General features: G+C 49.6%; 2 protein-coding genes across 9 annotated transcripts in view; both read left to right on the plus strand.

Annotated features, from left to right (window-relative positions):
- The window catches only part of LOC135914492 (kielin/chordin-like protein), a 584,091-nt gene that overhangs the window by 142,295 nt on the left and 414,452 nt on the right, over positions 1-27,344 (plus strand). The window lies entirely within an intron of this gene.
- Positions 1-27,344, plus strand: part of LOC135914491 (multiple epidermal growth factor-like domains protein 10) — a 164,316-nt gene that overhangs the window by 83,823 nt on the left and 53,149 nt on the right. For all 7 annotated transcript variants that reach the window (XM_070523573.1, XM_070523574.1, XM_070523578.1 and 4 more), the window contains exons 8-9: positions 10,182-10,331; positions 24,207-24,356. In XM_070523573.1, the coding sequence (XP_070379674.1) occupies positions 10,182-10,331; positions 24,207-24,356 (300 nt within the window). The remainder of the gene's footprint in view (positions 1-10,181; positions 10,332-24,206; positions 24,357-27,344) is intronic.

Raw genomic sequence — 27,344 nt, forward strand, 5'->3', positions numbered from 1 at the left:
CTAGAATACATAGCCGAGGCGCAGCTCACCGCGCAATTCGAGCGCCTCTCTACCACCAAGATGGGCCGCAGTATACTGACGTCCCTGGGTTACAAGCCCCAAGCTCCCAGCCGGCAACCGTGCGAGATCACAGATGAGGCGTGGGCCCACATTTACGTGGACCCCATCCCGAAGAACATGCACCCAGAATACAACCAAGAACGGCGGCAGGCGCGGGCCAAGGCCCTCACTGAACAACACGCCCAAGACCCGCACGCCCGGTATGTGGACGCCGCGGAATACAAGCGGGAAGGCTTCGCGGCAGGGGTCGTTGCGGCGGCTACCGGCACCAAGACAACGGCGGCGAGCGTGCGTTCCACGAACGCCACAGAGGCTGAGGAGGTTGCCATCGCTCTGGCGATCACCGAGGCCGAGTGTCGCACCGTGCTCAGCGACTCGAGGAATACCGTGCGCAACTTTGCCAAGGGGCGATTATGCGCGCCGGCGGCCGCCATCATCGGCAAGCTCCAACTTCAAGACCGCGGCAGCACCATCCGTATCAAGTGGTTCCCGGCGCATGCCGGCGAGTGCGCATCCTCACCGAACCACAACGGGACCGCTCATTCAGCGGGGCGAGCGCTTACTTTCCGCGCCCCAGAGAGTGACCGTTCTGTGTGGTGGTTCGAAACCAAGGACAGATTGACTAGTTATGCCGAAGTAACCAAGTGTTAGCGCTTAGCTCGACGGACAATGCCACCTCCCCACCCGGCACTCAGTCGGGAGGAGGCCGTAATCCTAAGACAACTACAGACCGCGTCACTCCTCGCCCCCGCAATGCTGCACGTGCTTCACCCAGAGCTCTATCTGAGTGGGCTGTGAGGTGTTTGCGCAGCGGGTCCGGCGGACCAATGGCACATCATGTGGGACTGTGCCAGGTTCCCGACGGCAGCTACATCCAGGACTTACCCGCCAGACCTTCAAGGTGCACTGCAGTCTGCAGACAAGGACTCACAACTATGGGCCGTCCAGCAGGCCCGGGGTGCACTCGAAGAGCAAAAGCCTCATGACCCACTACAAACGGGCCCAACTGGGCTAGTGCAGGGTAGGGAATAAACCGGGGTCGAAGCTTGGCCATCGTCACGACTCGTTAAATCGTCGTTTGCCGGCACTTTATTAAAGTTATCCCTCTCCTATCCTATCCTATCCTAGGCTCATTGCTTTAATATCCCTCTCCATGCCCTCCTGAGCGGGTAAAGCTGATTTTAATGCATTTCAAATTTTTTCGTATTTAACAAAAGTGCGCACATTACTATCTAAACTAGTTATCGCGGTAAGCAGTTCAAAATTATAGGGAGGTGATCACTGTTAGTTCCGAAGTCTACAGTCTTCCAGGTGGTGACAGACGTGATCGAAGTACGAAACGTAAGATCTAGGGCAGTTCGCGACTGACCCCGTACTAAAGTATGCGCTCTCGAATTTAAACAAGAGAACTGATTCGTAAAGTCCCAATCCCACAAGCGTTTGCCACAAGTGTTCGTTGGGAAACCCCACGATACATGATGAGAATTGAAATCTCCCACCAGTAGGATGTTTTTCTGACTACGTGCAATACAGGTATCCAGATGGCGGGTATGTTGCATTCCAGCGGGGAAGTACGTGTTAATTATAGAAAAAGTTGTGCAACCAGGGAGTATTATATCCAGTGCTAAGATTTCACAGTCTGGGGACATTATCTGGCATGTTAAAGTAGCTCCATGACAGATTTTTGATGAGGCAAACAAAACTAAACCACCGCCACGGGATACGCGATCCAATCGAAAACATCGGAAATTTTTTAGATGAAAAGCCTGACCTGCAACAAGCCAAGTTTCCTGTAAAATAGTAATATCTGGAGTATATTCAGAAATAAGATATAACAAGTCTGTTGCAGCGGAAAGTATGGAACTACAGTTCCACTGAATTACTGTTAAAGTTCCTAGGGTGAATGAATCCGAGCAGTAGAAACTGCTTGGTCTAAAACGCTCTCTTTTAAGAAGTCCTTCTTAGTAGGAATCTCTCTATCGTACTTCTTTGCCTTGGACTTGGTGGGAGAGCTAGGATTTTTCTCCGTCGGTGACCTTGTTCGTTTAAGAGATCGGGGGTGCATATCTGCATCTTGATTTTCCATCCTGTCTGTGTCAGAAAGACAGATCTGGTCGATTTTCTTAGAAGTTGATGGCTTAGATGGCTCTTTTATCCTCATGCGCTCGTTCCGCGCGCGCCTTCTCGGACTTCGTTGTCATCCGTGCGTCACCACATCGGCGCTGCGACAGGGCGCCACGCTGCATAGACGGAGTCTGAGCACTGGTGAAGGCGATGGGGGTCGCACAAAGTTCTTTGGTGGTCGCGGCTAACAGTGACGCTGCGGATGAATGTTGCACGGCCTCGTGGCACAAAGTACGCGAAAGAAGCAAACGCGCATGTTGCAAGGTGACGCACGGTTGTGTCGTCAATGCTTGCGTCGCCGTGGCGGGGACGCCTGAAACCTGAGATGCATTGGAAATGTAGTCGAGGGACGCGAGCTATACGCCCGGTGAGGTGCCGTCGGCGCCGTATTTTCGCGAGCGGTAATGGGTGAACCGCGCGCATGCCATTTCGGCGTCATTGCGACTGGAAAGCGCGTGGTGTGGTAGTTGGCCTGGTGATTGGACAGGACCGTTCAAGGATCATGAGGGCGATCACCGGAGACCACTCGAGGCGTACTCGGCCGTGATAGAATTCACTTCGCTCGTGTAGTCCTAGCGACGCATTCATTAAAATAGCCCCGGCATCATGTAGTGGCTGAGATGATGCGTAGCATAACAAGTGCCAAAAACGAACCTGCCTGCTCTGGTGTCCTTAAACCACATATGCTACCTGTTATATCATTTAGGTTTAAGATATTAGGAATTTAATTTTTGGGATGCAAGGCCTAGTTCAACCGTTCAACCCCTTTTCAGCACATAATTACAGATACCCTTAATCTGTCAACTGTTTGTCTATAGCGAAATGGGACGAAGTTTTCCGCGGCACCAACGTTGGCAAGGCACCTATTGTTTTTTTTGTTTTTGTTTTTTGGTACACCGACTTTTAAGCGCGTATAACGATAGTTTTCCACACAAAATTAGAGAATGGCCGCGCAAGGCCAGAAAACCTCGGCTTACATCAGAGCGCCTAAAAGCTATAAAACCTTAAAGTGCACTCTACGAGCGCTTCTACGGCGAAGCTGTATATTCCTAGGCAGAACACTCGTGGTCCTACCACAGAAACCCTACTGCGGGGGTATGAGCCATTGTTTAGGAAGCTATATGCCATTGCATTCATCTTACGTCACGGACGGACAAGCGTCGCGTCGAAGCCTCGTAATTTGCTCAAATTAAGTGTGATTTTTCCGAAACCAGTGCCATCGCACCGCGGCATCAGGTTTATGAAGATATATGCTTGACTTCAAGACCATTTTAGACCCTGTAAATTTCTTTTGTGCACTACCGCGAGGACTTTTATGCCCGAAGCGGGCGCTACGTCGGCTAACCCTAACGCTGTACCCACCGACGATTTCGTCGCTTGGACGGACGCCAGTGCTTCCACCGGCACAGAGACATCTACCCAAGTCTTGCCAACGGCACTACAATGAATTACGAAGTGATCGGCCGAGAAATCTAGCCCTCGGAGGTTTCCGTCAGGAACGGGTGGTGCGACATCGCCCCACGAAGAGCGACCAAGCCTAAGTCTAACCTCAACATGGCTGCCAACGTGGCAGCCTCCGGCGCCAGAGCAAACGCACTCAAACCCATGTCGGCCCGTAAAGAAATCATCAAGGCAAGTAGAATGTCCTTACTCCCGCAAAACGAGACCAAAGTAGTAATTCGCATCCGCGGCGGACTGAACATCGCCAAAACCGGACACGTGGGAATTGGGCAGGCCATTCAAGAAGGAGCCGGACTCGCATCGATGCAGTGCGACGGGGACACAATTTGCCCCAACCTCAAACAGAACATCACGGTCGTGAGTTCCCCGCTACCCGAGAACGTAAACGGATATTTGAAAATTCAGAGCGTCACCATCGGCGGGCAGAAGTACGAGGCCTTCTCCTACCAGACTGCACCGGACGACACGTGCAAGGGAGTCATTTGCAACATTCCGCTCCACCGCACGCAAGAAACAATAAGCAGGTCCATCGTCAACCCGAGAAACCCACTCGCACTGGCGGCGAAGCGCATTAAGGAAACCGGGACTGAGATCGTAGTCTTCGAAGGACACAAAGTTCCAAACCACGTGATGTACGGATGTGCATGGGTAGAGTGCTCGCTCTACAGGAAGCAGATCGCCATATGTCAGGCTTGCGGCAAACTAGGGCACCGAGCAGAAGTATGCCCCACACCGGAGAAGCAGACTTGCAGGGATTGCGGCATTCCAGACCCCGGAGAAGATCACGCTTGTGAAGAAGTCTCTTGCGCGCTGTGTGGGGAGAAACGCCCCACGGCCAGCAAGGAATGCAAGAGCAGATACCGGGTCCCATACGTGGTACGCGAACGAAGGATCGAGAACAAGCAGGCAGCCATTGCGTCCAAGAAACTTCGAGAAAAGGCGACGAGTCCCTTAAGTCAAAACGGCGCAGGTGCGGCGCAGGTGCGGCGCAGGTGCGGCGCAGCAGTCAGACGGACAGCGGGAGCGCAGAGGACGCTCCAGCTCCAGAGCGAGCTCGGGATCCCGATCGGCCAGCAGAGGTCGCAGGAGCCGCTCCCGCACACTCGGGAGCCAGGGACGTTCCACCTCGGGCGTGCGCTTCGCACCCGCCGCCGGAGCTAACAGCTGGGCCCAGCGAGTCAAGGCGACAACGGGATGCCACGCCCGGCAATGGCAGGGACGCTACCCACTAACTCCGGGCCACTGAGGGATCAATCTCAGGTGAGCTTGCAAGCGCGGCCAGAGAATAATGTACACAAAGACATCTTCGAGAGAATCAAAGCACTTAAGCACGAAAATGCTCAACTCAGACGCACAATGACAGAACTGGCTAACGAGAATAGATTGCTGAAAACGCAAATTAGCTCACGAACTGCACAGACACAGGACATGCACATGGACACTTCACCCAGTCCGAATCCCTCCAGCGTAGCGGAATCAGAAATGACTAGTCAAAGCCCACCCGCGGGCACACCAGCCACCAAGAAACGCAAAGCCAAGACCAGGCAATGTGACACGCCTGCCAAGGACATAGACGGTAAATTGGACAAGATCCTTAGTACCGTAGGTCAACTACAATTCTATGTCGAGTCACTAAAGAAGGGGCACGACAGACTAGTAGAGGCGGTCGATGGCCTAACGAGCAGGGTAGAAGTGATGGAGAAGGGCTTCGGTGCCAGGATCGAGGGCCTCGAAAGGAGGGAGTGGAGGGAGTAAAGACGGTCCGTCTTTACTCCCTCCACAGCACCGGTCAACTCCCCTGCCTCCCCCTTAGTCAGAAGGAACACTTCAACAAGCGATATCGTCACACCGAAAATGGCGGTAAAGTCCGCAACCATAGTAGAAAATAAAAATGGAGAAGGCAAATAAGCGAGAACCAGCCGAATGGCACCAAGCGCAAACGAACAATCAAGGCAAGCTCATAATCTGGCAATGTAATTGTCGCGGGTTCCGCAAGAAGAAATCCGTCTTGCACCAGCACATCAGACACACTACAAACAAGCCGGACATCATACTCATTCAAGAGACCAACACCGACACACCAACACTTCCGGGATATGAAACAATTGCCGTTCCACCAACAAAAGCCTGCAGCGGCGTAGCGACGTTTGTCAGTAACAGGCTCGCGTGGGCCGAAATTGACAGAAGTAATCCGCACGGCAAATGCGAGCACTTGTTCATAGAAGTCGTTCCCAAAGGCAAGAAGGCTAAGAGCATACTAGCACTGAACATGTACAGCAGCCCGAACCACAGAACGCAAAGTTTCAGAAGACTGTTGAAGAAGGCCAGGGACAAAGCCGGGGACAACCCACTGATTAATGACGGACATTTCAACGCCCCAAACGTAGAATGGGGCTACGGCGTCACCAGCGACAAAGGCAGAAATCTTACCACCCATGCGGAAGAGATGGTCCTCAACCTTATCACGTCCGCGCTCTACCCTACCAGGATGGGCAACTCGGTCTCGAGGGACACCACCCCAGACCTCACATTCGTTCTCAACACCGAGGGGGCCACCTGGCATAATACCGGCGACGACCTCGGCAGCGACCATTACATTGTGGAAACGTCAATGGCAACCGCCTTGAAACCACTACGAAAGTGGAGATACACGGATTTGGATGCGTTTAGACAGATAAGAAAGGAACGTACCGACAAGCCCGCTACACTAGAACAGTGGACGCAAGAACTAAAGGAGGACGCCCGAAACGCGACCCAGGAAATAGAAACAGATGTCCAGACAATCGGGATGGACGCTAAGCTCGCTCACATGCTGGAATCGAAAAGATCCATACTGCAGAGATGGCGTACCCAGAGACTCAATAGAAGACTTAGGAAAAAGATTGCATTACTGAACGAGGACATTGAGCACCACTGTGTAGTACTCTCCAACCAACAATGGGACGAAGTATGTGCAAGGGCCGATGGCAGCGTGACATATGGAAAAACTTGGAACCTACTCAAACACCTTCTTAACAAAGGTCAAACCAGGAGCTCCCAGACCAAGGCCGCTGACAAGATAGCGAAACGTGAACTGGAAATCTCCAACGAGCAGGAATTCATGGCAAGACTTGCCGAAAGATACATGCCACTCTCGAGCAGCCACGAAAACGAGGCCGAGGCATCCGGTTCCCCGTACACGGGAGCGGACAACCCCGACCTCGATGAACCCTTCACCCTGCAAAAAATCAGGACCATCCTCCAAAACTTGAATGGCACATCGGCCCCAGGTCCGGACGGTGTTAGTAACAAGGCCCTTCGTAACTTGGACGAAGACTCCGTCCGGTTCCTAGCGGATCAAATCAATCAGGTCTGGGCTTCCGGCAGGGTCCCACCGGAATGGAGGAACGCCACCACTGTTCTCGTTCCAAAGCCCAACATGCCCTCGGGCGTCGAGAACCTCAGACCCATATCACTCACGTCGTGCGTGGGTAAGGCGGCGGAACGCGCAATTCAGAACAGAATCTCCAGATTCCTCGAAACCAAGGAACTGTTACCACACACCCTCATCGGATTTAGAGCCGGTCTATCAACTCAAGACGCCATGATTATAATCAAGCACCAAATCATTGATGACCTCATTAGAAACGCCAAGGCCATTCTTGGGTTGGATCTAGAGAAAGCGTTCGATAACCTCTCTCACCAATACATTGTGGACACCAATTCCGAACTCAACCTCGGAGCTAGGTTCCACTCGTACGTCAAGTCATTCTTGGATAACAGGACGGCTACGCTCCGATTTGCCGACCTCTCCACGGAGACACTCTCGCTGGGGAGCAGGGGCACTCCCAAAGGCTCGGTCATCTCCCCTATGCTTTTCAACCTTGCCATGGCGGGACTTGCTGAGAAACTAGGGCAGATCCACGGGCTCGAGCATACATATACGGAGATGACATCACCATGTTGGTGTCCAAAGGAACCCCGGGCATGGTGCAGGGCATCTTGCAAGAAGCAGTGAACGCCAAAGAAGAATTTCTAATTCCCACGGGACCCAGATGCTCGCCTACAAAGTCGGAGCTGCTCGTACGCAGACCCACGCAGAAGGGCCGCAGGCCATACTCGTGAGACTGCGATTATAATCAAGAAATTACCGTACGAACCACTTCGGGACACGCCATACCGTGCGTCGACAAAATCAGAGTCCTGGGTATGATCGTAGAGACTAAAGACGTCAATGCCTCTACGGTTCAGAAGCTCATCACCAATACCAACAATGCTATTGGGCTCATCAGAAGAATTCCCAATAGACACAGGGGCCTCAAGGAACATAATCTCATCAAACTCATACACGCGTTCGTCACCTGTCACTTCGCATACGTTGCGGCAATGCTCAATTCGACACGATCTGAAAGAGACAGACTGAATGCTCAAATCAGAAAGGTCACCACAAAACCCGTCGCCATTCCAACCAGCACCAGTAACGAGAAGCTGGGGCACCTGGGCATGCACAACACCCTGGAAGAAATTGCCGAAGCCCAGCAGTGCCCCCAGCTTGCTAGGCTTTCGACGACGCCTCCGGGGCGCACGATCCTAGAAAAGCTAGGCTTTGCACAAGGAGACATAGAAAAAGACCTTGCGGACCTCCCGCGGGACGTCCGCGCCAAGATCACGGTCCGCCCTATACCCAGAAACGTACACCCCGAAAATAACAGAGGCAGACGACAAGCGAGAGGACAATTCCTTCTTAACTAAGCCTTGGCGAACCGTGAACGCTCAGCTTTTGTGGACGCGGTGGCATACACGGGAAACAAAGCTTTCGCAGTGGCGGTTGTGGACGGCCGCGGATCCACAAGATAGGCAGCCACGGTAAATGCAAAGAAGCCTGAACAGGCCGAACAGGTTGCGATCGCTGTTGCGCTCACCGATGACAACCTTTCCCATATCTACAGCGACTCCATAGCCGCTATCAGAGCTTTCCAAAAGGCCACGGTCTGCGCACAGGCTCTCAGAATTGTTTCAAAGAAAGAGATTAAGAACCACTTCATATACTGGTTCCCAGCACACTTAGGACCAAAGATCGGCGACGTCCCCAACCTTAACGAGGCGGCACACGAGGCTGCGCGCGCGCTTACAGACCACGCGGCTTCACCCAACCACTCGGAGAATAAGGACGCGCCCCCTACATACAATGAAATCGCTAACCACTACTACCTACAACGCAGACAGTATAGCACGCCACACCGCACACTCACTCGAGCTCAAGGAGTTACACTCAGAATGCTACAAACAGACAAATACCCCACTCAAAACAGATTATACCATTACATGCCTGACCTCAACAAGTCTCATTGCACCAATTGCAATACATCCCTTAACGTATATCATTTACTCTGGCCGTGCTCGCAAGCTCACGTAAACTACGAACAGGACCAGCGCAAGTTTGAAGAAGCAATCCGGAGCGAAGAACTCACTCCCCAACTCTGGGCCGTCCAGCAGGTCCACGACGCCACCAGGAAACTCAACCTCCAGGTTCCGTCGTGGGAGACGCCCACTCCATGAGAGCCCGAAGCCCTCAAGGCCTGCAGGACCTGAATAAAGTTGATTTCGTTCCTTCCTTCTCGTTGGGTTGGCATAGAAATGCTTACGCATATAGAACATATACATTCATCTACGTATCATTCCTGGGAAGAGACACAGTGGGGTAAGGGGTTTAAGGCAACATCATAGTGACATAATTACCTCACAGCAAAGCAGGGGCGCGCCATTGGCTTCGCCGGCAGTGACGTCGTTTATCTCTCGCCGCAGAGCGCACTCGCAGCGATCTCTCTCCGACTGCGTAAGAGGTTCAAAAATGTGTCCCTGTCTTTAAGCAAACTAAATGTGTGGCCGCGGTGTCTAACTTGGTAATTGCAGCACATAACCGCGTCATAAACACTATTGGATGCGTCCATGACAGCTTCCGCTGTAAAAAATACATATATATAGAAATAAACACGGAGTTTGTATCTCACTGGATAGCTTCTATATACATTAAAGACTATTCCGATTATCCACAACTCCATAATTGTTACCCTGATGACGGCGAAATACACGCGTGGTGACTGTGTGTACATGCAATTGAACAAATTTGCGTGATTCTATATTTCATGGGTTGGATTTGCCCCTGCAATGGAGATATTTTAAATCAGTTTATTTTTTTGTCCTTGAATAACGGCAAATACTCAGTGGCACATAACCACGTAACCATATTGGCATCAAAAAGGTTCAATGAGAAGCGCCACATACACAGTGGCACATAGGCAGGGAACGAAGTTGTTCCAATGAACGTTTTGAAGCTACTTCCTTAACTATAGCAGCCGGTGCGTTACCCATAAAGCCATGGCCTCCCATGTGAACCAAGTTGACGTGAAAGAAGCTACCTTCCGATAGACAAACAAGTAGATACACTGACAAACATGCAGCGAACTTCGTGAAAATCTCGAAGAAGGCGAATTTTATTATAACCTAAATAGTCTGCTCTCGGTTTATCCAACCAACCCCGTATTTTCTTTCCACAGCACTTGCGCTCAATGCACCTGCCCGCTCGGCAAGAAGAAGTGCAATCTTCTCGGCAACAGGTGCGATTGTATCGATGGGAAATACTACATGCCTGGTTCCGACGAATGTGTCCAAAATAAAGAGGACTGTAAGCTCGTCAGCCCGTCGAGGTAAGACTCCCATTTCAGACTGTTACGAGCATGGCAGTGACGTTGAATTTTGAAAAAATTGAAGTTTTGAAGTTGAAAAAAGACGATGCCACGTTGAAATGCAAGAAGCAACTACTCGAATTTTCTGTTCTTTTTTTCTCCTCGTGCGCTCGTTCCGCTCGCGCCTTATCGAACTTCGTTGTCATCGGTGCGTCACCACATCGGCAGTGCGACAGGGCGCCACGCTGCATAGACGGAGTGTGAGCTCTAGTGAAGGTGATGTGGGTCGCACAAAGTTCTTTGGTGGTCGCGCCTGACAGTGACGCTGCGGACGAATGTTGCACGGCCTCGTGGCACAAAGTACGCGAAAGAAGCAAACGCGCATGTTGCAAGGTGACGCGCGGTGGTGTCGTTAATGCTTGCGTCGCCGTGGCGGGGAAGCCTGAAACCTGAAATGCGTTGGAAATGTGGTCGAGGGACGCGAGCTATACGCCCGGTGAGGTGCCGTCGGCGCCGTATTTACGCGAGTGGTAATGGGTGAACCTCGCGCAAGCCGTTTCGGCGTCATTGCGACCGGAAAGCGCGTGGTGTGGTAGCTCGCCTGGTGATTGGACACGACCGTTCAGGGATCATGAGGGCGATCACCGGATACCACTCGAGGCGTACTCGGCCGTGATGGAATTGACTTTGCTCGCGTGGTCCTAGTGACGCATTTATTACAATAGCCCCGGCATCATGTGGTGGCTGAGATGGTGCGGAAAACTTGGAATTTCGTGAATGAATACTTAACTGGACACTAGAAAATAGGGCAATGTTTTAGAAGAGTGACTGACCCTCATGACCGGTGCGCCTCGGGCCTAGCATTTTTGCGGTCAGCCCAGCCGATTTGTAGACATTGGTTCTGGTCTGTAGGTCGTCGTCTTTAGAGACGCCATCGTCAAAGAGGCCGTGGTCTGAGTGTGATCGATTCAAGGGACAGGACGTGCATGATGAATCGCGGGCGGCCTCTACTTTCATGTCGCTCACGCCAGTGTACAGAGAGTGAGTCCCAGCGGTGGTGAAGCTGCGCGTGGTAGGGCCCGAGCCTGGAAAGGACTTGGCTTTTGGCGACACAAGTTCTTGGCGCTGAAACGGAGCACCTTGAAAGCCAAAGTCGACTGTAGTGGGGATGGGCTTATTGTGAGGCGTGTCACCCTGGCGAAAAGTGGTCAACTGAGGCCGCCCAGGAGACTTGGGAGGTGTGGGGGGAGTAAGGACGGGACCTGGGCGCAGACTTAGCTGACTTGCCTTTTATGACGGCGGTGCTGGGGAGCTGTACAAAAATCGGGTGTAGGACCGCAGGCTTCTGCAGAACGCTGCAGGAGTGACGAACCGCGAGAAGTAGTTGCCGTTGGGGTAGTATTCAATGGAGGTCGCACTGCGGCGGACGAATGTATCTGCAGTTGTCGCTTGACAGCAGCGAGAATGGTCGCGGCACTGCCGGTGCTCGTGGGGCCCACACGAAGGTTCGCAGCCCGCACGAATGTCGCAGTGAGTCGCAAAATATATAAAATTGTAGTTCTAAACGACAGAAGAAACTAGAATTTCTCGCAGAGCAGGTCGAATTAATGATATGGGCGTAATTGACGCGAATATAGCTGGAAATTAACCACATTGCACCAGATACTGTGCAGTATATGACATATTTGTGGGTGGCAAAAAGGCGTGTCCATCAAACTCGACGCGAAAGAGAACGTTGAAGTTCCTGCGTGTAGAAAAATCGAATTAAAAACATTCGAAATTAATAATTGAACCAGAGGGTTCGAGAAATAAATCTTCATTGGCAATGCAACGAAGGAACTAGTCCAAATATAGCAAAAATTTAATTAATTTCCACAGCGTTTTCTCTTTCCTTTTCCCCTAATTTCAGTACATATAGATGTATATATCATGTACGTTGACCTTCTCTTCTTTTTCGTTGATGTTATTGTTTTTTGAGTCTCGTGTATTTGCAAAGATTCTAACTACGAAATTGATCACCTTTCATTGTTTGTGTTCAATGCAGAGGTTTTCCCACATGTACAACTTCTCAGAAGTGCCGTTTACGTAAACTGTGGAGTTCTTAAAATGCTCAGGTTCTGGGAATCATGCCTTATGTCACTCTCAGGGATTTCAACAGCTGGAATCCGAGAAACTCGCTTTCAGTATTGCAGGAGTTATTCACATATTTGCTTTCCTTGCTGCGAGAGAGACCCTGAACGCCGTTAACACGCCGAGTTAGGGCATGTTTTCATTTTCTCCTGCCAAAACAATAAAACATATTCAATCATGTATGGATACTCATACACTTCCTAGAACGATCGCACCATAGTTATGGGATGCGCACACGGAAGAATGGTTGTTGCAAGTCTACGTATTATTTTCATTCTTGCCAGAGAACAAACACCTTCGTGTGCAAGCGAATGTATGCGTATCAATTCTGCGTTGGAGCAGTGTACGTAATTTGACGAGATCACCTGACAATTCTAAAAATGCATTTCTAGCTACCGCGTCACATGAATATATTAAAGCAATATGCTTATGCTAAACTAATTGTAAAGCGTACACAAATAATATTACTATCGATACGCTTACACACAGCACGCGCAGAGCAAAGAAAACGGAAGAAAGCGTCGATGAAAACCGAGTCATCACTACACAAAATATAGTGAAAGAAATACATGCGTTGTTTCAGTAAATGTTATCCATTGGTTTCCCACAATCACTATTATTGCGTGAATTTTTTCATCAATGTCTGCGATATTCTGAGCGTAACAAGATAGCAAGGACTACCTACTTTCAATCGAAAGCTTCTCGCAAGCTCGATCTCTGAAAAATAAAGTGTATTTGACATTATTATATTGAAACCAATGCACCACCCATTATGATTAAGCAAGACATCAAAAACAATCAACCAGTAGAACTGGACACAAATGAATAACCTCGCAAAGGCGAGTTGAAGCAACAATGCCTTAAAGTGATTGTTTTATTTAGACACTTCGGACACATCGCATGGTTGGTTCGTGATATCGCACAGAGCGTGGAGTTCCAACAACTCGTGAGATCTGCTAAAAATTGAAGAAAGTAAAGCGAGTGCCGTAAAGGAGGGCAAAGAGCTGAGAGAGAAGCGCAGGAGTGATTGAAGAGCTCAGAGAAAATGAAACAAAGCAAGTGCAGGTGCGGAGGTAAACCGTGAAGTACGCTCTTGGCTTCCCCTAAAAGTGTCGCATTTTAGAGGAATTGTCGTATTTTAGAGGATGGACAGGCGCCAACTGCACCTGTCCATCCGGCTCAAGCAAGTGCAATCTCCCCGGCAGCAAATGCGACTGCATCGATGGGAACTACTACTTACCCGGATCCGAGCTTTGCGTCGAAGTTGAGAAGGTATGCAGTTGACCCAAACCCAAAAGGCAAGACTCACATTTTGCTGCTATGGTGAGCGTGCCAGTGATGTTCAATCCCTAAGCCTAGGGATGAAACCGCAGACGTCTCTTGCGTTACATGGCGATTTCACGATCTTGCATGTTGTAGTTGCGGAAACTGACGCTAACGCAAATAGCTTGTCTTCTGTTTTAAAAAAGCACGGTAAAGCCAAAGGTATGTGGAGAAGGGGCTGTTTGTTTCTTCTGTCTGAAAAATACAATCAGCAAAGCTCTCAAGCTCGTTTTAGGCAGCATATAAAATAAGGTTATATGCAAGTGGTGCCAAAGAGGCACCGCCCTCGCATTGTGGAAGAAAACAAAACGCATCATGAAAGGGAGAAAATATTCTCTCATGACTCGCTTATGGCGTGGCCTAGTGACTGGTGAAACACAGCAAAATATATTAAATGCGATATGTCAATTACGCCGCATGAACATCCCTCACTTGTGGGAAGGCTTGCTATTGCTAGAATGACAGAAAGCTAAGCTAGTTGGTAAGGATTCATTATGCAAAAAAGGTGAGGCGCGCAGACGGGGCACGAGAGTAGAGAAGTGGACCACACGAACGCCGAACCCCGAACCCCGCCGAATCAACAGGAACTCGTGTGTCCTGTCTGCACGCCTCACTTTTTTTGCTAATGTTATGCGTTTTTCGCAACAGATTCTGCGACAAAATGGTGGCCGTTGTTCATGTTCCCGCTGGCTTGTTGTAGATATTCTTTAGGGACACGCGCAGGTGACATACGTCAAAGCCCAACAGCTGGTCGTGAGCTGTTTGCGCGAAGTTTCACTGCTTGCAGGTGCGCATAAACAGACGTCATAAATGCTTTTGTTTTATAGGCGAAGGTACTTGTCGTATTAAAAACAACCTTGGACATGAACTAGGACACGTACTAGAAAAATTTCGGCATTGGCCACTGTGCTCATTAAAAAAGGAGCAATCACAATGTGTAGCTTTGCAACCTTGCGGTGGTGTAAGTAGGGCGAGTGAGTACAAAGAACAAGAGGTAATTTTTTCATTGAACGTTTCTTCAAACATTCAGCGGCACCAGCGTTACCTCTAAATTGTACGTCTTGCAAATACTCTTAACCCGCGTCTTCGACGTCAGCGGAATTAACGAACTCAACTCCGGCAACGTCATCCTCCTAGTGGCGATTTCAGTCGTTATCTGAGACGTTTCTCTGTGTATCTTCTCCAGGAGCTTTCCCGTAGATCGCTTTTTCGCACAGTCTATTTTCACCTCATAAAACGAGGAAGAAGGCAGCGCAATAAACTCTGCAGCGATATGTGAGTATTTGCCAAGCTAGCCAAGCCGAATCCTGCTGCGCGCTGCGTTTCCAACTCGTCACCGTGACGCATAGTACACGTTTGTGACCATACACAACTTCCGGCACTGAGACCTCTGAAATTGTTCTGTTTCGACCCTGAAACACTTTCATGAGTGTTATATCAGATGGAAAGGTCCTAAAAGTCGTAGGCAATGCTAAAAAAGAGAAAAGAATTTATCAAAATATAGCTTAGCTGGCGACACCAAACCCCGTGACGATTTGCTGAGCATTAACTCGTTACTGTATATATGGCTCAGTAAACTACAAAATTGCATGATGAAGAGTTAGGAATCCCGCGGGAATCGCGGTGTTGCCAGCATCTGTAAGAAACTCGGAGAAAGAATTTCAGGCTCGCAGTGCACATGTGTGAAGGAACATGCTGTGTGAAGGAACATGCTGATGCTGCCCGGTGGCACAATTTCGGTGTTGGGGTGGCCAAGGAGGCTCCACGGCTGGTGCCACAGCCTGTGCCAGAAGGAAGAGAAGTCTGGAAGGCCGAGAAAAATTAATATGCAGCATTCACAGGCTGGGCCGTTAGAGTTACAGAATGGATGCCAAGGAAAGGGAAGCGCCGTCGAGGTCGGCAGAAACTTGGGTGGAGCGATTAAATTAGGAATTTTGAATGAGCAAGTTGAAATCAGCCAGCGCAAGACAAGGGTTATTTAAGATCGTCGGGAAAACCTTCCTACTGCAGTGGACATAAAAAATACACTGATAATGATTTACATTTCTCGTATCAGCGGAACAAGATTGAGGAAATGCCATGCTCTTCTCCTGAATAAGATCTCGGTTCCCCAGATTCCCTAGGCTTTCCCGAGTTCTTTTACAGCTTTCCTTCTCTGTACAGAGCCACCGGTGCTTGACCAATGGCAGGGGCCGCAATTTTTCAATCTCGTAGCAGGGCCGCCTCGCTTTCGGTCAACCTTCACCATTTGGCAATTCGGACGTTGACCTCTGCCAGGGATGGTTCCAACAATGTGGGCTAATCACCGCAGCAGGGTCGACGAGCCTGAAAAGTCGCTTCTAGGGATACACGGGAGCAGCTCAATCACACGGTGACAAATGCTACCAGTCACACTTCCACAAGTGCAATCACTTCATCGCTTGACCTTTGAACAGCTCTATGGAGTCAAGAGCTGCTGATGCATTAAGGCCATCCAAAGCAGCATTCACTGAGGAAGCACCATTATTCGTCTGGAAGTGCCAGTCAAGACGATGTGGGGTTACGTACAGATAAAATATTGACACGTGTACTTATCTTTATCGGGCAACCACGTTTCGCCGCTTAACAACTGTAATCGCACAGCGAGGGACGCGACTGCATGTATCCGACGTTTCTGGAAAGTTATCGACGCTTCTATCCGCGTGTCTGTTGTCGCCGAACCTTGTGTTATCAGATTTCATAGCGTGACACGAATGGTGTAGAACTTCGTGGAAGACACGCGGGATCCATCAGTTAATCTGGAACAATCGACGACTGATCTATATAAGACGACGCGCTTGAGCCGCTGATCAGATTTTCGACAATCGCCGACTGTGTTCGCCGCTATCGTTGTGCTTTAAGTGTAGCCTGTTTTGTGGGCACAGGTTCGCCCAATAAAAGCTAGTTTTGTCTTTCACAGTACTGCTACTATGTTCTTTCTTCACCGTCACTACCACGTGACATCTGGTGGAGGTGCTAGTGCGTTCATGTACCGAACGCCCCCGCAAAGCCGCGATCCAAGCCCGAAGCCCGAGGACAAAACCGACACCGCCCAAGACCAGCGTGCTAGCCGCAGACTGCAAGGACTGCCCCCAGAGCACGGACTTCCACCTGAGGCGACAAAGAAGATTGCGGTCAAGACAACCTCAATGGCTGCCCCAGCGTCCCCCGTTATCCTACAACAACCCCGGGACCCACCGACCTTCCATGGAGCAGCGACTGAAGACCCGGAATCCTGGCTGGAGACATACGAGCGAATCGCGACATTCAACAACTGGGACTCCGACGACAAGCTCCGGCATGTCTACTTCGCCTTAGAAGACACCCCCAGAACGTGGTTTGAGAACAGGGAGTCGACCTTGACTACGTGGGACCTGTTCCGTAGCGGCTTCCTGCGCACCTTTACAAGTGTCGTGCGCAAGGAGAGGGCCGAAGCTATGCTGGACGCCCGAGTGCAGCTACCAAACGAGAACGCTGCCATCTTTACGGAAGAAATGACCCGTCTGTTCCGCCACGCTGACCCGGATATGGCCGAGGAAATGAAAGTTCGCCTACTCATGCGTGGTGTGAAGGAGGAACTTTTTGCCGGGATGGCATGAAGCCCACCGAAGACCGTTGACGAGTTTCTTCGCGAGACCACCAGCATCGAGAAGACACTCTAGATGCGAAACCGGCAATTCGACCGCCGCACGAACGCGACAAACTACGCCGGACTTCAGTCACTGACCACCGGCGACCTACGCGAGACTATCCGAACTGTTGTGCGGGAGGAGCTACAAAAGCTGTCCCCATCATCACAGCCTCAAGTGGCTTCGATTGCCGATGCCGTGTGTAAGGAACTCCAACAACAACTTGGAGTAGCCCCTGAATCGCCGCAGCCCGAGCCGCAAGCAGTGACCTACGCCGCCGTCGCACGCCGTCAAGGCCCCCCTCCGCGACCGCGCCAGGGCCCTGTCACGCCGCAGTTTCATCGTCCGCCGCCGCCGCCGCCGCCAGCACGAACACCCGTCGCCCAGCGCACCTACCGGAGGAAGACCGACGTTTGGCGCGCTCCTGACCACCGCCCGCTCTGCTACCACTGCGGGGAAGCCGGCCATTTGTACCGCCGATGCCCGTACCGGGAGATTGGACTGCGAGGTTTCGCCGTTAACGCGCCGCGGCCACAGATTGGCGAACGACCTCGCGATATCGCCGACGACCTCGCCGCCACTCAGTGGAGCCATCGACGAGCTTCCCGTTCGCCGTCACCAGGCCGCTACCTGTCGCCGCAGCGCCGACCATACACTGGCCCAGCCCGCGGCCGGTCCGTCAGCCCATATCCGGAAAACTAAAAGCAGCAACCGATGGAGGTGCGGTTGCTGTTCGTCGAACTGGCGAAGATCCTCCGCCGCTGACGAAGACCACGAAGCAACTATCTCGATGACCTAATGACGACATGCCGCCGTCCCGACGAAGTCAGGAAGCCAAGACTATACCGACGAAAGACGACTTCACGACGCGACGTTCAAGCTTCAGTTTAACACGACGCAGCCGTGATCCGAGGCCAAGACCCAACTGCAACGCCAGACAAAGAACCACCGACCTCGACGTGCTTCTCCACGGACACGCGGTTACCGCCTTAGTGGACACAGGGGCTGATTACTCCGTCATCATCATCATCATTTATTATTCCCTTAAGGGCCCCATTTGGGGTATTACATAAGGGGGAGGCAAAACAATAATACAAACATCGAATGAATAGTCATGTACAAAGCAAAAAGACAAAGGCAACAACTGAAAAGACACTAGAAGTACAGGTTTTTGCATGATTAGCTGCAAATATGGGTGGTTAGTAACTCTCGAAATTTCGAAGGGTTTCGCTCTACAACAATGGATTCCGGGAGCGAGTTCCATTGTTCTATTGCAGAGGGAAGGAAGGATTTGTTAAAAGCGTTTGTAGAACCATGAAGGCGTTGGATACATAAAGAATTGAATAGACGATGTGATGAGCGAATGGGTGGAAATAAAAGTGAGGAACGAAGGTCAGGAAAGTTATAGTACAATTTATGGAATAGGCAGAGTTGCGAAATTGTGCGTCTTAATGCTAAAAGGGGTAGACCAATGGATAACTTTAAGTTAGTAACGCTGATAGTGTTGTCATAATTCGATAAGATAAAGCGGGAGGCACGATTTTGAGTAGCTTCTAAAGTGTCAGTCAAGTACTTTTGATGTGGATTCCAAATTGCAGACGCGTATTCTAACTTGGTACGGATGAAAATTTCATATGCTAGTTTACGAATCGACGGAGGAGACAAGGATAGGGATCTTTTAATATAGTTAAGGGATCTTGAAGCATCGGCGGTTATTTGTTGGATGTGGTTCGACCAATTTAGTTTGTTAGTGATGATAACGCCAAGGTAGCGGTAACTGTCGACCTCGGATAAATTCACAGAGCCCAAGGAGTATAGAAATTTGGATGTAGAGCGTTTACGTGATACATGCATTAACTTGCATTTGGAGACATTTAGATCCATCATCCAGCGTGAGCACCACTTGTCAATAGAATTTAGGTCATTTTGCAGAATGGATTGGTCAGTGTTAGTAGTGACACGACGGTAAATAACACAGTCATCGGCGAATAGACGTATTGTGGATGATATGTCTGTTGGGAGGTCGTTAATGTATATTAGAAAAAGGAGTGGGCCGAGGACGGATCCCTGTGGTACACCGGATATTACTTTGGTAGTATCTGAACAGCGACCGCCAACACAGGTGAACTGGAGGCGATCTGTCAGGAAGCAAATGATCCATGATAGGATTAGAGGGTCGAGATGAAGGCAAGAAAGTTTGGACACTAGTCGGTGATGAGGGACGCGGTCGAAAGCCTTTGAAAAATCTAAGTAAATTACGTCAGTCTGAAATGAAGAATCTAAGTTTAGGTGGAGATCTGTGGACACATCGCCGCCCAGTTGAAGAAGGTTAAGACTGCATGGGAAGGCCCTCAAATTCGCACCGCAGTAGGACACCTCATCACGCCCACTGGAATGTGCACGGCAAGAATAACCATTCATGACCGAACTTACCCTGCCACTTTCGTTATCCTCCAACAGTGTTCACGAGACGTCATTCTCGGTATGGACTTCCTGAAGCAACACGGCGCAATCATCGACCTGAAGTCACAGTCAATAACGCTGTCGGAAGATAAAGCGATACCGCCGGAGAGCCCTCGTAGTCACCATGCCTTGAGTGTGCTCGAAGATCAAGTGAGCATCCCGCCTCACTCCAGCATTGTTATTTTGGTCGGCACCGAAACACCCGCTGACGTAGAAGGCGTCATCGAAGGCGACCAACGTCTTCTGCTCGACCGTGAAATTTGCGTCGCAAGAGGGATTGCTCGACTGCACGGAGGAAACACGAAAGTGCTGCTGACAAACTTCAGCAAGGAGTTCAAGCACATCAACAAGGGCACGACCAACGCATACATCGAGGAAATTGTGGAAACCAGCGATGCCTTTGTCCTCTCGGATTCTGTCGCATCTACCCCGACGACTGCAGTCCCCGAGCCAGATTTCGACATAAGTCCAAGTCTCCCCGTAATTAAGCAGCAACAGCTCAGAAGTCTGCTTCGACGATACAAAGGCTGCTTTTCGACGTCATCGAGGATTCGACAAACACCAGTCGCAAAGCATCGCATAATAACCGAAGAATGCGCTCGACCACTACGCCAGAGCCCTTACCGAGTTTCGACGCGGGAACGTGAAGCTATAAGAGAACAAGTCGACGAAATGCTGCGCGACGACATCATCCAGCCGTCGAAAAGCCCGTGGGCATCCCCTGTTGTCCTGGTAAAGAAAAAGGACGGAACCCTACGTTTCTGTGTCGATTATCGTCGACTGAACAAGATCACGAAGAAGCATGTATACCCCCTCCCACGGATAGACGACGCATTGGATCGGCTCTGCAACGCTAAATACTTCTCGTCGATGGACCTCAAGTCTGGTTATTGGCAAATAGAAGTCGACGAAAGAGATCGCGAAGAGACCGCCTTCATCACCCCAGACGGCCTCTACGAGTTCATGGTTATGCCATTTGGACTGTGCTCGGCGCCTGCAACGTTCCAGCGCGTCATGGACACGGTTTTAGCAGGATTGAAGTGGCAGACCTGTCTCATTTACATGGATGACGTCATTGTCTTCGCCGAAAATTTCAACGGTCACCTTAGGCGGCTTGCAAACGTACTCGAGGCCATCAAGTCATCAGGGCTCACTCTGAAGCCAGAAAAGTGTCGCTTCGCCTACGATGAGCTTCTGTTCCTCGGCCACGTCATCAGCAAGTCTGGAGTCCGCCCCGACCCGCAGAAGACAGCTGCCATCGCAAAGTTCCCGCAGCCCACCGACAAGAAGGCAGTGCGTAGATTTCTTGGCATGTGTGCCTACTACAGGCGATTTGTCAAGGACTTTTCACGCAGCGCTGAGCCGCTGACACAGCTAACTAAATGTGACATTGAGTTCAAGTGGGAAACGCCGCAGGCCGACGCATTTGAAGAACTCAAACGACGCATGCAGTCGCCGCCCGTACTTGCGCACTTCGACGAGCTCGCCGATACCGAAATTCACACTGACGCCAGTAGCCTAGGCCTCGGTGCCGTCCTAGTCCAGAGAAAATATGGAGATAAACACGTGATAGCTTACGCTAGCCGGTCGTTGTCAAAAGCGGAAGGCAATTATTCCACAACGAAAAAGGGATGCCTCGCCATCGTTTGGGCTGCAGCGAAATTTCGCCCCTACCTACATGACACGTCACTCAGAGTGGTCAGCGACAATCACGCTTTGTGTTGGCTAGCTAACTTAAAGGACCCTTCAGGACGGCTGGCACGGTGGAGCCTCAGACTACAAGAATACGACATTACTGTAACATACAAGTCCGGACGAAAACACTCAGATGCCGATTGCCTATCACGCGCCCCCATTGACCCGCCGCCGCAAGATAACGAGGATGACGACGCCTTCCTTGGAATAATAAGCGCGGAAGACTTCGCTGATCAACAACGAGGGGACCCGGAGCTAAAAGCCCTTGTCGAGTATTTGGAAGGGCACACCGACGTTGTCCCTAGGGCATTTAAGCGTGGGCTGTCTTCGTTCACGCTTCAAAACAACCTACTCGTGAAGAAAAACTTTTCACCAGTCCGCGCCAACTACCTCTTTGCTGTTCCGTCGGCGCTGCGTCCAGAAGTACTGCACGCCTTACACGATAATCCAACTGCTGGACACCTCGGATTCTCCCGGACGCTGTCGAGAATACAGGAAACGTATTAATGGCCGCGTCTGACCGCCGACGTCGCCCGCTACGTCAAGGCATGCCGAGACTGTCAACGACGCAAGACACCACCGAGAAGGCCAGCAGGGTTACTACAACCGATCGAACCTCCTCGTCGACCATTCGAGCAGATTGGGATGGATTTGTTGGGGCCGTTTCCGACGTCAACATCTGGGAATAAGTGGATCGTCGTGGCGACGGACTATCTCACCCGCTTCGCTGAAACAAAAGCTCTACCGAAAGGCAGCGCAGCCGAGGTGGCGAAATTTTTCGTCGAGAACATCCTGCTGCGACATGGCGCCCCAAAAGTCCTCATCACCGACAGAGGAACGACTTTTACAGCAGAGCTCACCCAAGCCATTCTGCAATATAGCCAGACAAGCCACAGGACGACAACTGCCTACCATCCGCAAATGAATGGTCTCACGGAGCGCCTGAATAAGACCATCGCCGACATGCTAGCAATGTACGTCGACGTTGAGCACAAGACGTGGGACGCGGTCCTGCCGTATGTAACCTTCGCTTACAACACGGCGGTGCTAGAAACAACACAGATCACGCCGTTTAAGCTGGTTTACGGCAGGAACCCGACGACGACGCTCGACGCCATGCTGCCCCAAGTCATTGACGGAGAGAATGTTGACGTCGCTAGCAATCTCCAGCGCGCCGAAGAAGCCCGACAGCTCGCCCGCCTGCGGATCAAGGACCAACAGAGGACCGACAGCCGATACTACAACCTCCGACGACGCTTCGTCGAGTACCAGCCCGGCGACCGTGTTTGGGTATGGACCCCGACACGCCGGCGAGGACTCAGTGAGAAGCTGCTGCGACGCTATTTCGGACCCTACAAGGTCATCCGACGTATTGGCGCACTAGACTATGAGGTCGTGCCAGACGGCATTTCGCACTCACAGCGGCGCCGCGCACGATCTGAAGTGGTCCACGTGGTGCGCCTTAAACCATTTTACGGACGCTGATGAACTTCCTTAGTTTGTTGTTTTCTTTGCTACGAGTGCTTCTCTTTGTTACTTTCGTTTGTTTGCAGCATTGGGTCGATGATTTTTAAGAGGGGGGTAATGACACGTGTACTTATCTTTATCGGGCAACCGCGTTTCGCCGCTTAACAACTGTAATTGCACAGTGAGGGACGCGACTGCATGTATCCGACGTTTCTGGAAAGTTATCGACGCTTCTATCCGCGTGTCTGTTGTCGTCGAACCTTGTGTTATCTGATTTCATCGCGTGACACGAATGGTGTAGAACTTTGTGGAAGACACGCGGGTTCCATAAGTTAATCTGGAACATTCCACGACTGATCTATAAAAGGCGACGCGCTTGAGCCGCTGATCAGATTTTCGACGATCGCCGGCTGTGTTCGCCGCTATCGTTGTCCTTTAAGTGTAGCCTGTTTTGTGAGCACAGGTTCGCCCAATAAAAGCTAGTTTTGTCTTTCACAGTACTGCTACTGTGTTCTTTCTTCACCGTCATTACCACGTGACAATATGACTATATAGATCCACCTAACATGGGCACTCCAGAGAAACCAGTAAAACACGTGCAATAAAAGAAATAATAACTACGGCGATTATAACAAAATAAATATATTCACTGAATGAATATACTTGTTTCAGTGCTTTTTCATCAACATCATTAATGTATGCATTTCTTTCTCCATGGTATGGAGCTCGACGCGCTAAACACGTAACAAGGACTTGCAACTTCCTATGGGAAGCTATTTTGCAAGCTTCAGCGTTGGAAAAGAAAATGTATTTTACATTCTTTGATCCAAAACGATGAAATACCCTTGTTAATGATCCAAGAAATGGAAAATCAATATTATCCAGCAGTAATGAAGAGAAGAGAATTCTATCCTAAGGTCAAGCCGGTGCAGCCCTGTTTTAGAATAATGGCTTTCCTTTGCTGCTTCGGTCACATTCCATGGTTAGTAGGCTATCTCGCACAGAGTGTGGTGCTCTGGCAGCGCGTTGAATCTGCTTTAGAAAACTGAAGAAGCTAACGTTATCGTCGGGGAGGAGGGTAAAGAGCGAAAAGATGTAACACGAGTGTGATGGAAGAGCAGAGGCAGGATCCTGTCGGATTCTTCTTATTCATCGCATTGTCTTACCGCAGTGCTTGCGCTACATGCATATGTGGGGACGGCTCTGCAAAGTGCAGCATGCTCGGCGGCCAATGTGAATGCATCAATGGGGCGTTGTACCTTCCTGGGGCCGACCAATGCGCCCGAAAGGTGAAGGACTGCATATTCCCCAACCGCATCACGTAAGAATCACATTTCTCCACTATTACGAGCATTCTTAGGTGCCGGGGCGACACAGCGAACGTTTATCTGTAGCTTTTTTTTGCGGTTTCACAAGCTTCCGGGGTGTGTGGTAGTGGTGGTTAGTAACGCTAACGTGAGTAATTTATGTGGCGTCCACACAAAATAGACCTGAAAAAAATGTGATACTGGTGCCAAAGGCGCATAGACGCAATAGACGAATACAATTAAATGCATCATGGAAAGAAGAAAAGAAGTGCATGCAATACTCTCGCTTATGTCATGGGTCGCTGACTGAAGTAAAATAGTGCAGTTTAATAAAAGAGGTTTATACAGTTGTGCGTGAACTTTCGTGAGTAACCGACAGGAGGAAACGCTAATGTGCCGCTTGCAAGTAGGTGTTTGTGTCACACAGGCTTACTCATTCCTAATCGGAGTGGCGGACAGTCCCAATTGTAGCAGATGTGGTGTCGAAGAAACACCAAACATATTCTGTATGACATCCCTACATACTAAGACGAAAGGAGTGCCCTTCGTACACCTTTGGACCACTAAGACGACCGTACTCTAGCAGAGGAGAAGATCGTGGGTGCGTGGTCTCGTGCGTCTGCTATGTGCAAGGCCACAAATGCGCTGATGCGGTTCTTGAAATGCACCAGCCTCTATGGCCGCCAGTGACTGACCCAGTGGTGCACGCTTCTGCGCGTAACAGTGGACACTGTCACCTTAGTCCTTCCTTCTCCACTTTCAGTTCCCTTACCCGCTTCCCCTGTGCAGGGTAGCCAACCGGGCTCAGCCTCGTTAACCTCTCTGCCTTTCCCTTACGACTTTCTATCTCTTTGCGCATAGCCTAGGTGAACGAGGCGTTAAACCATTGCTATGACAGACCATGACTAGAAATGTCTGCAACAAAGTGGAAAAACTAATTGTGGCAAAACTCTTCTCGTGATCAATGTTCGTGTTAATGCCAGGGAGTTAAGCTGCATTCATTACACAAAAGGTTTACAAGTTTACTTCTGAAGAAAGCAAACCTTGCACGTCAGAAATATATGATTCAGGTGTTAACCATGCCCGACAACTTTCTAAATGATGTCTTGTCAATTAATAGCTAAGTTGAATGATGTTATTTTATAAAATAATTGGCAAACATGAAAATATATACATCTCGAAGACAAAAAGCTCGGGCAAGTCTACTTTGGTACTTCAATAAATTTTAATCGCGGTGAAAGACGTGTGCTAAAGCTTGTATATATTTACGTGAAGTCATTTGTATCAAGTCTGTTATTTGCCTTCTCACAGTCAGCCGTAGCTCTTCCTGTGATGCGTTAGTGTGCGAAACAATTTAATGTAACATATTCAGATGTCTTTTGTGTATTCACACGAAAGCAGCTTCAAGTGTGCATGTGTTCAAAGCTGGTTGTTACAAGGGTATGCTTAAGCCCTCCCTTTTGAGTCGCTTTGCCTTCTAGTCATAAACTTAGGTCGAAAGTGAATACCACAATGATCGTTTTGATTGAATTCATATGCATAGCTTTTCAGATGTATTTGCACTGCTAGAGTGCTGTAGGTACTAGCCTATGTCTCCACGTTTGATGTACTGGTACCTTATGTATTGTAATATTGTTTCATGCGCACGCAACTTTAGTGTAAATAAAGGTACTTCAAATTGATCAATCTGTCCTTTGCTATTGTTTGTGGTTGGGAAAGTTATGAGCAGGCACCTGGGCATATAAGTGTGAACAGTAAAGCAATTTCAATATATGAATGAAAATCCTCTAGCCTAACAAAACGTCAAAAATATTTCAATGGCGACTTCTGAAATCTTCGCCATCTCAACTGGGCCACAATGTATTTTCAATGCTTTGGCAGTAATAACTCAACAACAGTTCAACAAAACTAGTACGTCAGTTCAACGCAAAATCAATGGTAACCCAACAACCATTCAACAAAACAAACAACAAACCGTTTAAGCACAATGGACTTTCAATGGTAACTTAACAATTATTCAACATTGACATACGCGATGGTGTTTTAATTAAATTTCAGTGGCCAATATTCAAGAGCCCTCAACGCTCAACCCAACAATTCTCCACCAAACTGAATATTTCCTCAATAAAAAAACTCAACATTGACCAACTATACTTCACTGACTTCTCAATACCTTTTTTTACGGGCACAGCGTGGAAAATGTCTGTTAGCAGTCGACATCTGTTGCCCAGGAACTTCTCACCATGTTAACGAACACTTATGCCTGCCGTTAAAAAAGTCTACTCGCACAAACTGCTGCACGAAAGGACGCTAACTGAAGGTTCGCGTAGATTTTTGAAGGAATTACCGAAACATGCGGGCGATTCAGCCAGCCAGATAATGGAATCTTTACCTCCCCTCCCCCGCGTCATTGAAATAGAAGAAAAATAAACCGACATTGGCTGCAAGTTTTTGAACGCCAGGGGAATTTAGCTTATCAGTTTACAAAAACTGCGCCCCTTATATTTTCTTCATATAAACGCGCAGGCAGCTAGGAATAAGGAAGACTAAATGACGACACTGCTTCAATTTTTCAAGTTTTGTTTTCAGATTAACATGGTCCCGAAAACCTGGTATTGTGATGAACAGGAATTGCTTTGTATACCTAATTTCGTGAACAACAGTGATATGATTCGTCATAGTCCTATGCTTCAAATAAAAGGTTTTAAATGTCAAAGATTTCAGACATTATCTGTGCTGACTGGTGAGTATGGATTACTAAGAAATATAGCTAGGGCATTTTCCTGTCATTTACCGCTCCCCACAAGGGAAACGCGCCTGCTTCTTTTATATTTGAAATACCGTCTTCTCTTGGAGCAATGAAAATGATTACAAACCGATTTTTGGTGGCAATTTAAACATTGACGTGCTTAACGTTTTCCCGAATTGTGCGATGTATAGGAAACTAACACATTCACTATTTCTACACAAATCCGCTCGCAGTCAGGCTCACATTAGCGAAC

Source organism: Dermacentor albipictus, chromosome 8 (assembly GCF_038994185.2).
Source record: "Dermacentor albipictus isolate Rhodes 1998 colony chromosome 8, USDA_Dalb.pri_finalv2, whole genome shotgun sequence".
In the NCBI taxonomy this organism is placed as follows: domain Eukaryota; kingdom Metazoa; phylum Arthropoda; class Arachnida; order Ixodida; family Ixodidae; genus Dermacentor; species Dermacentor albipictus.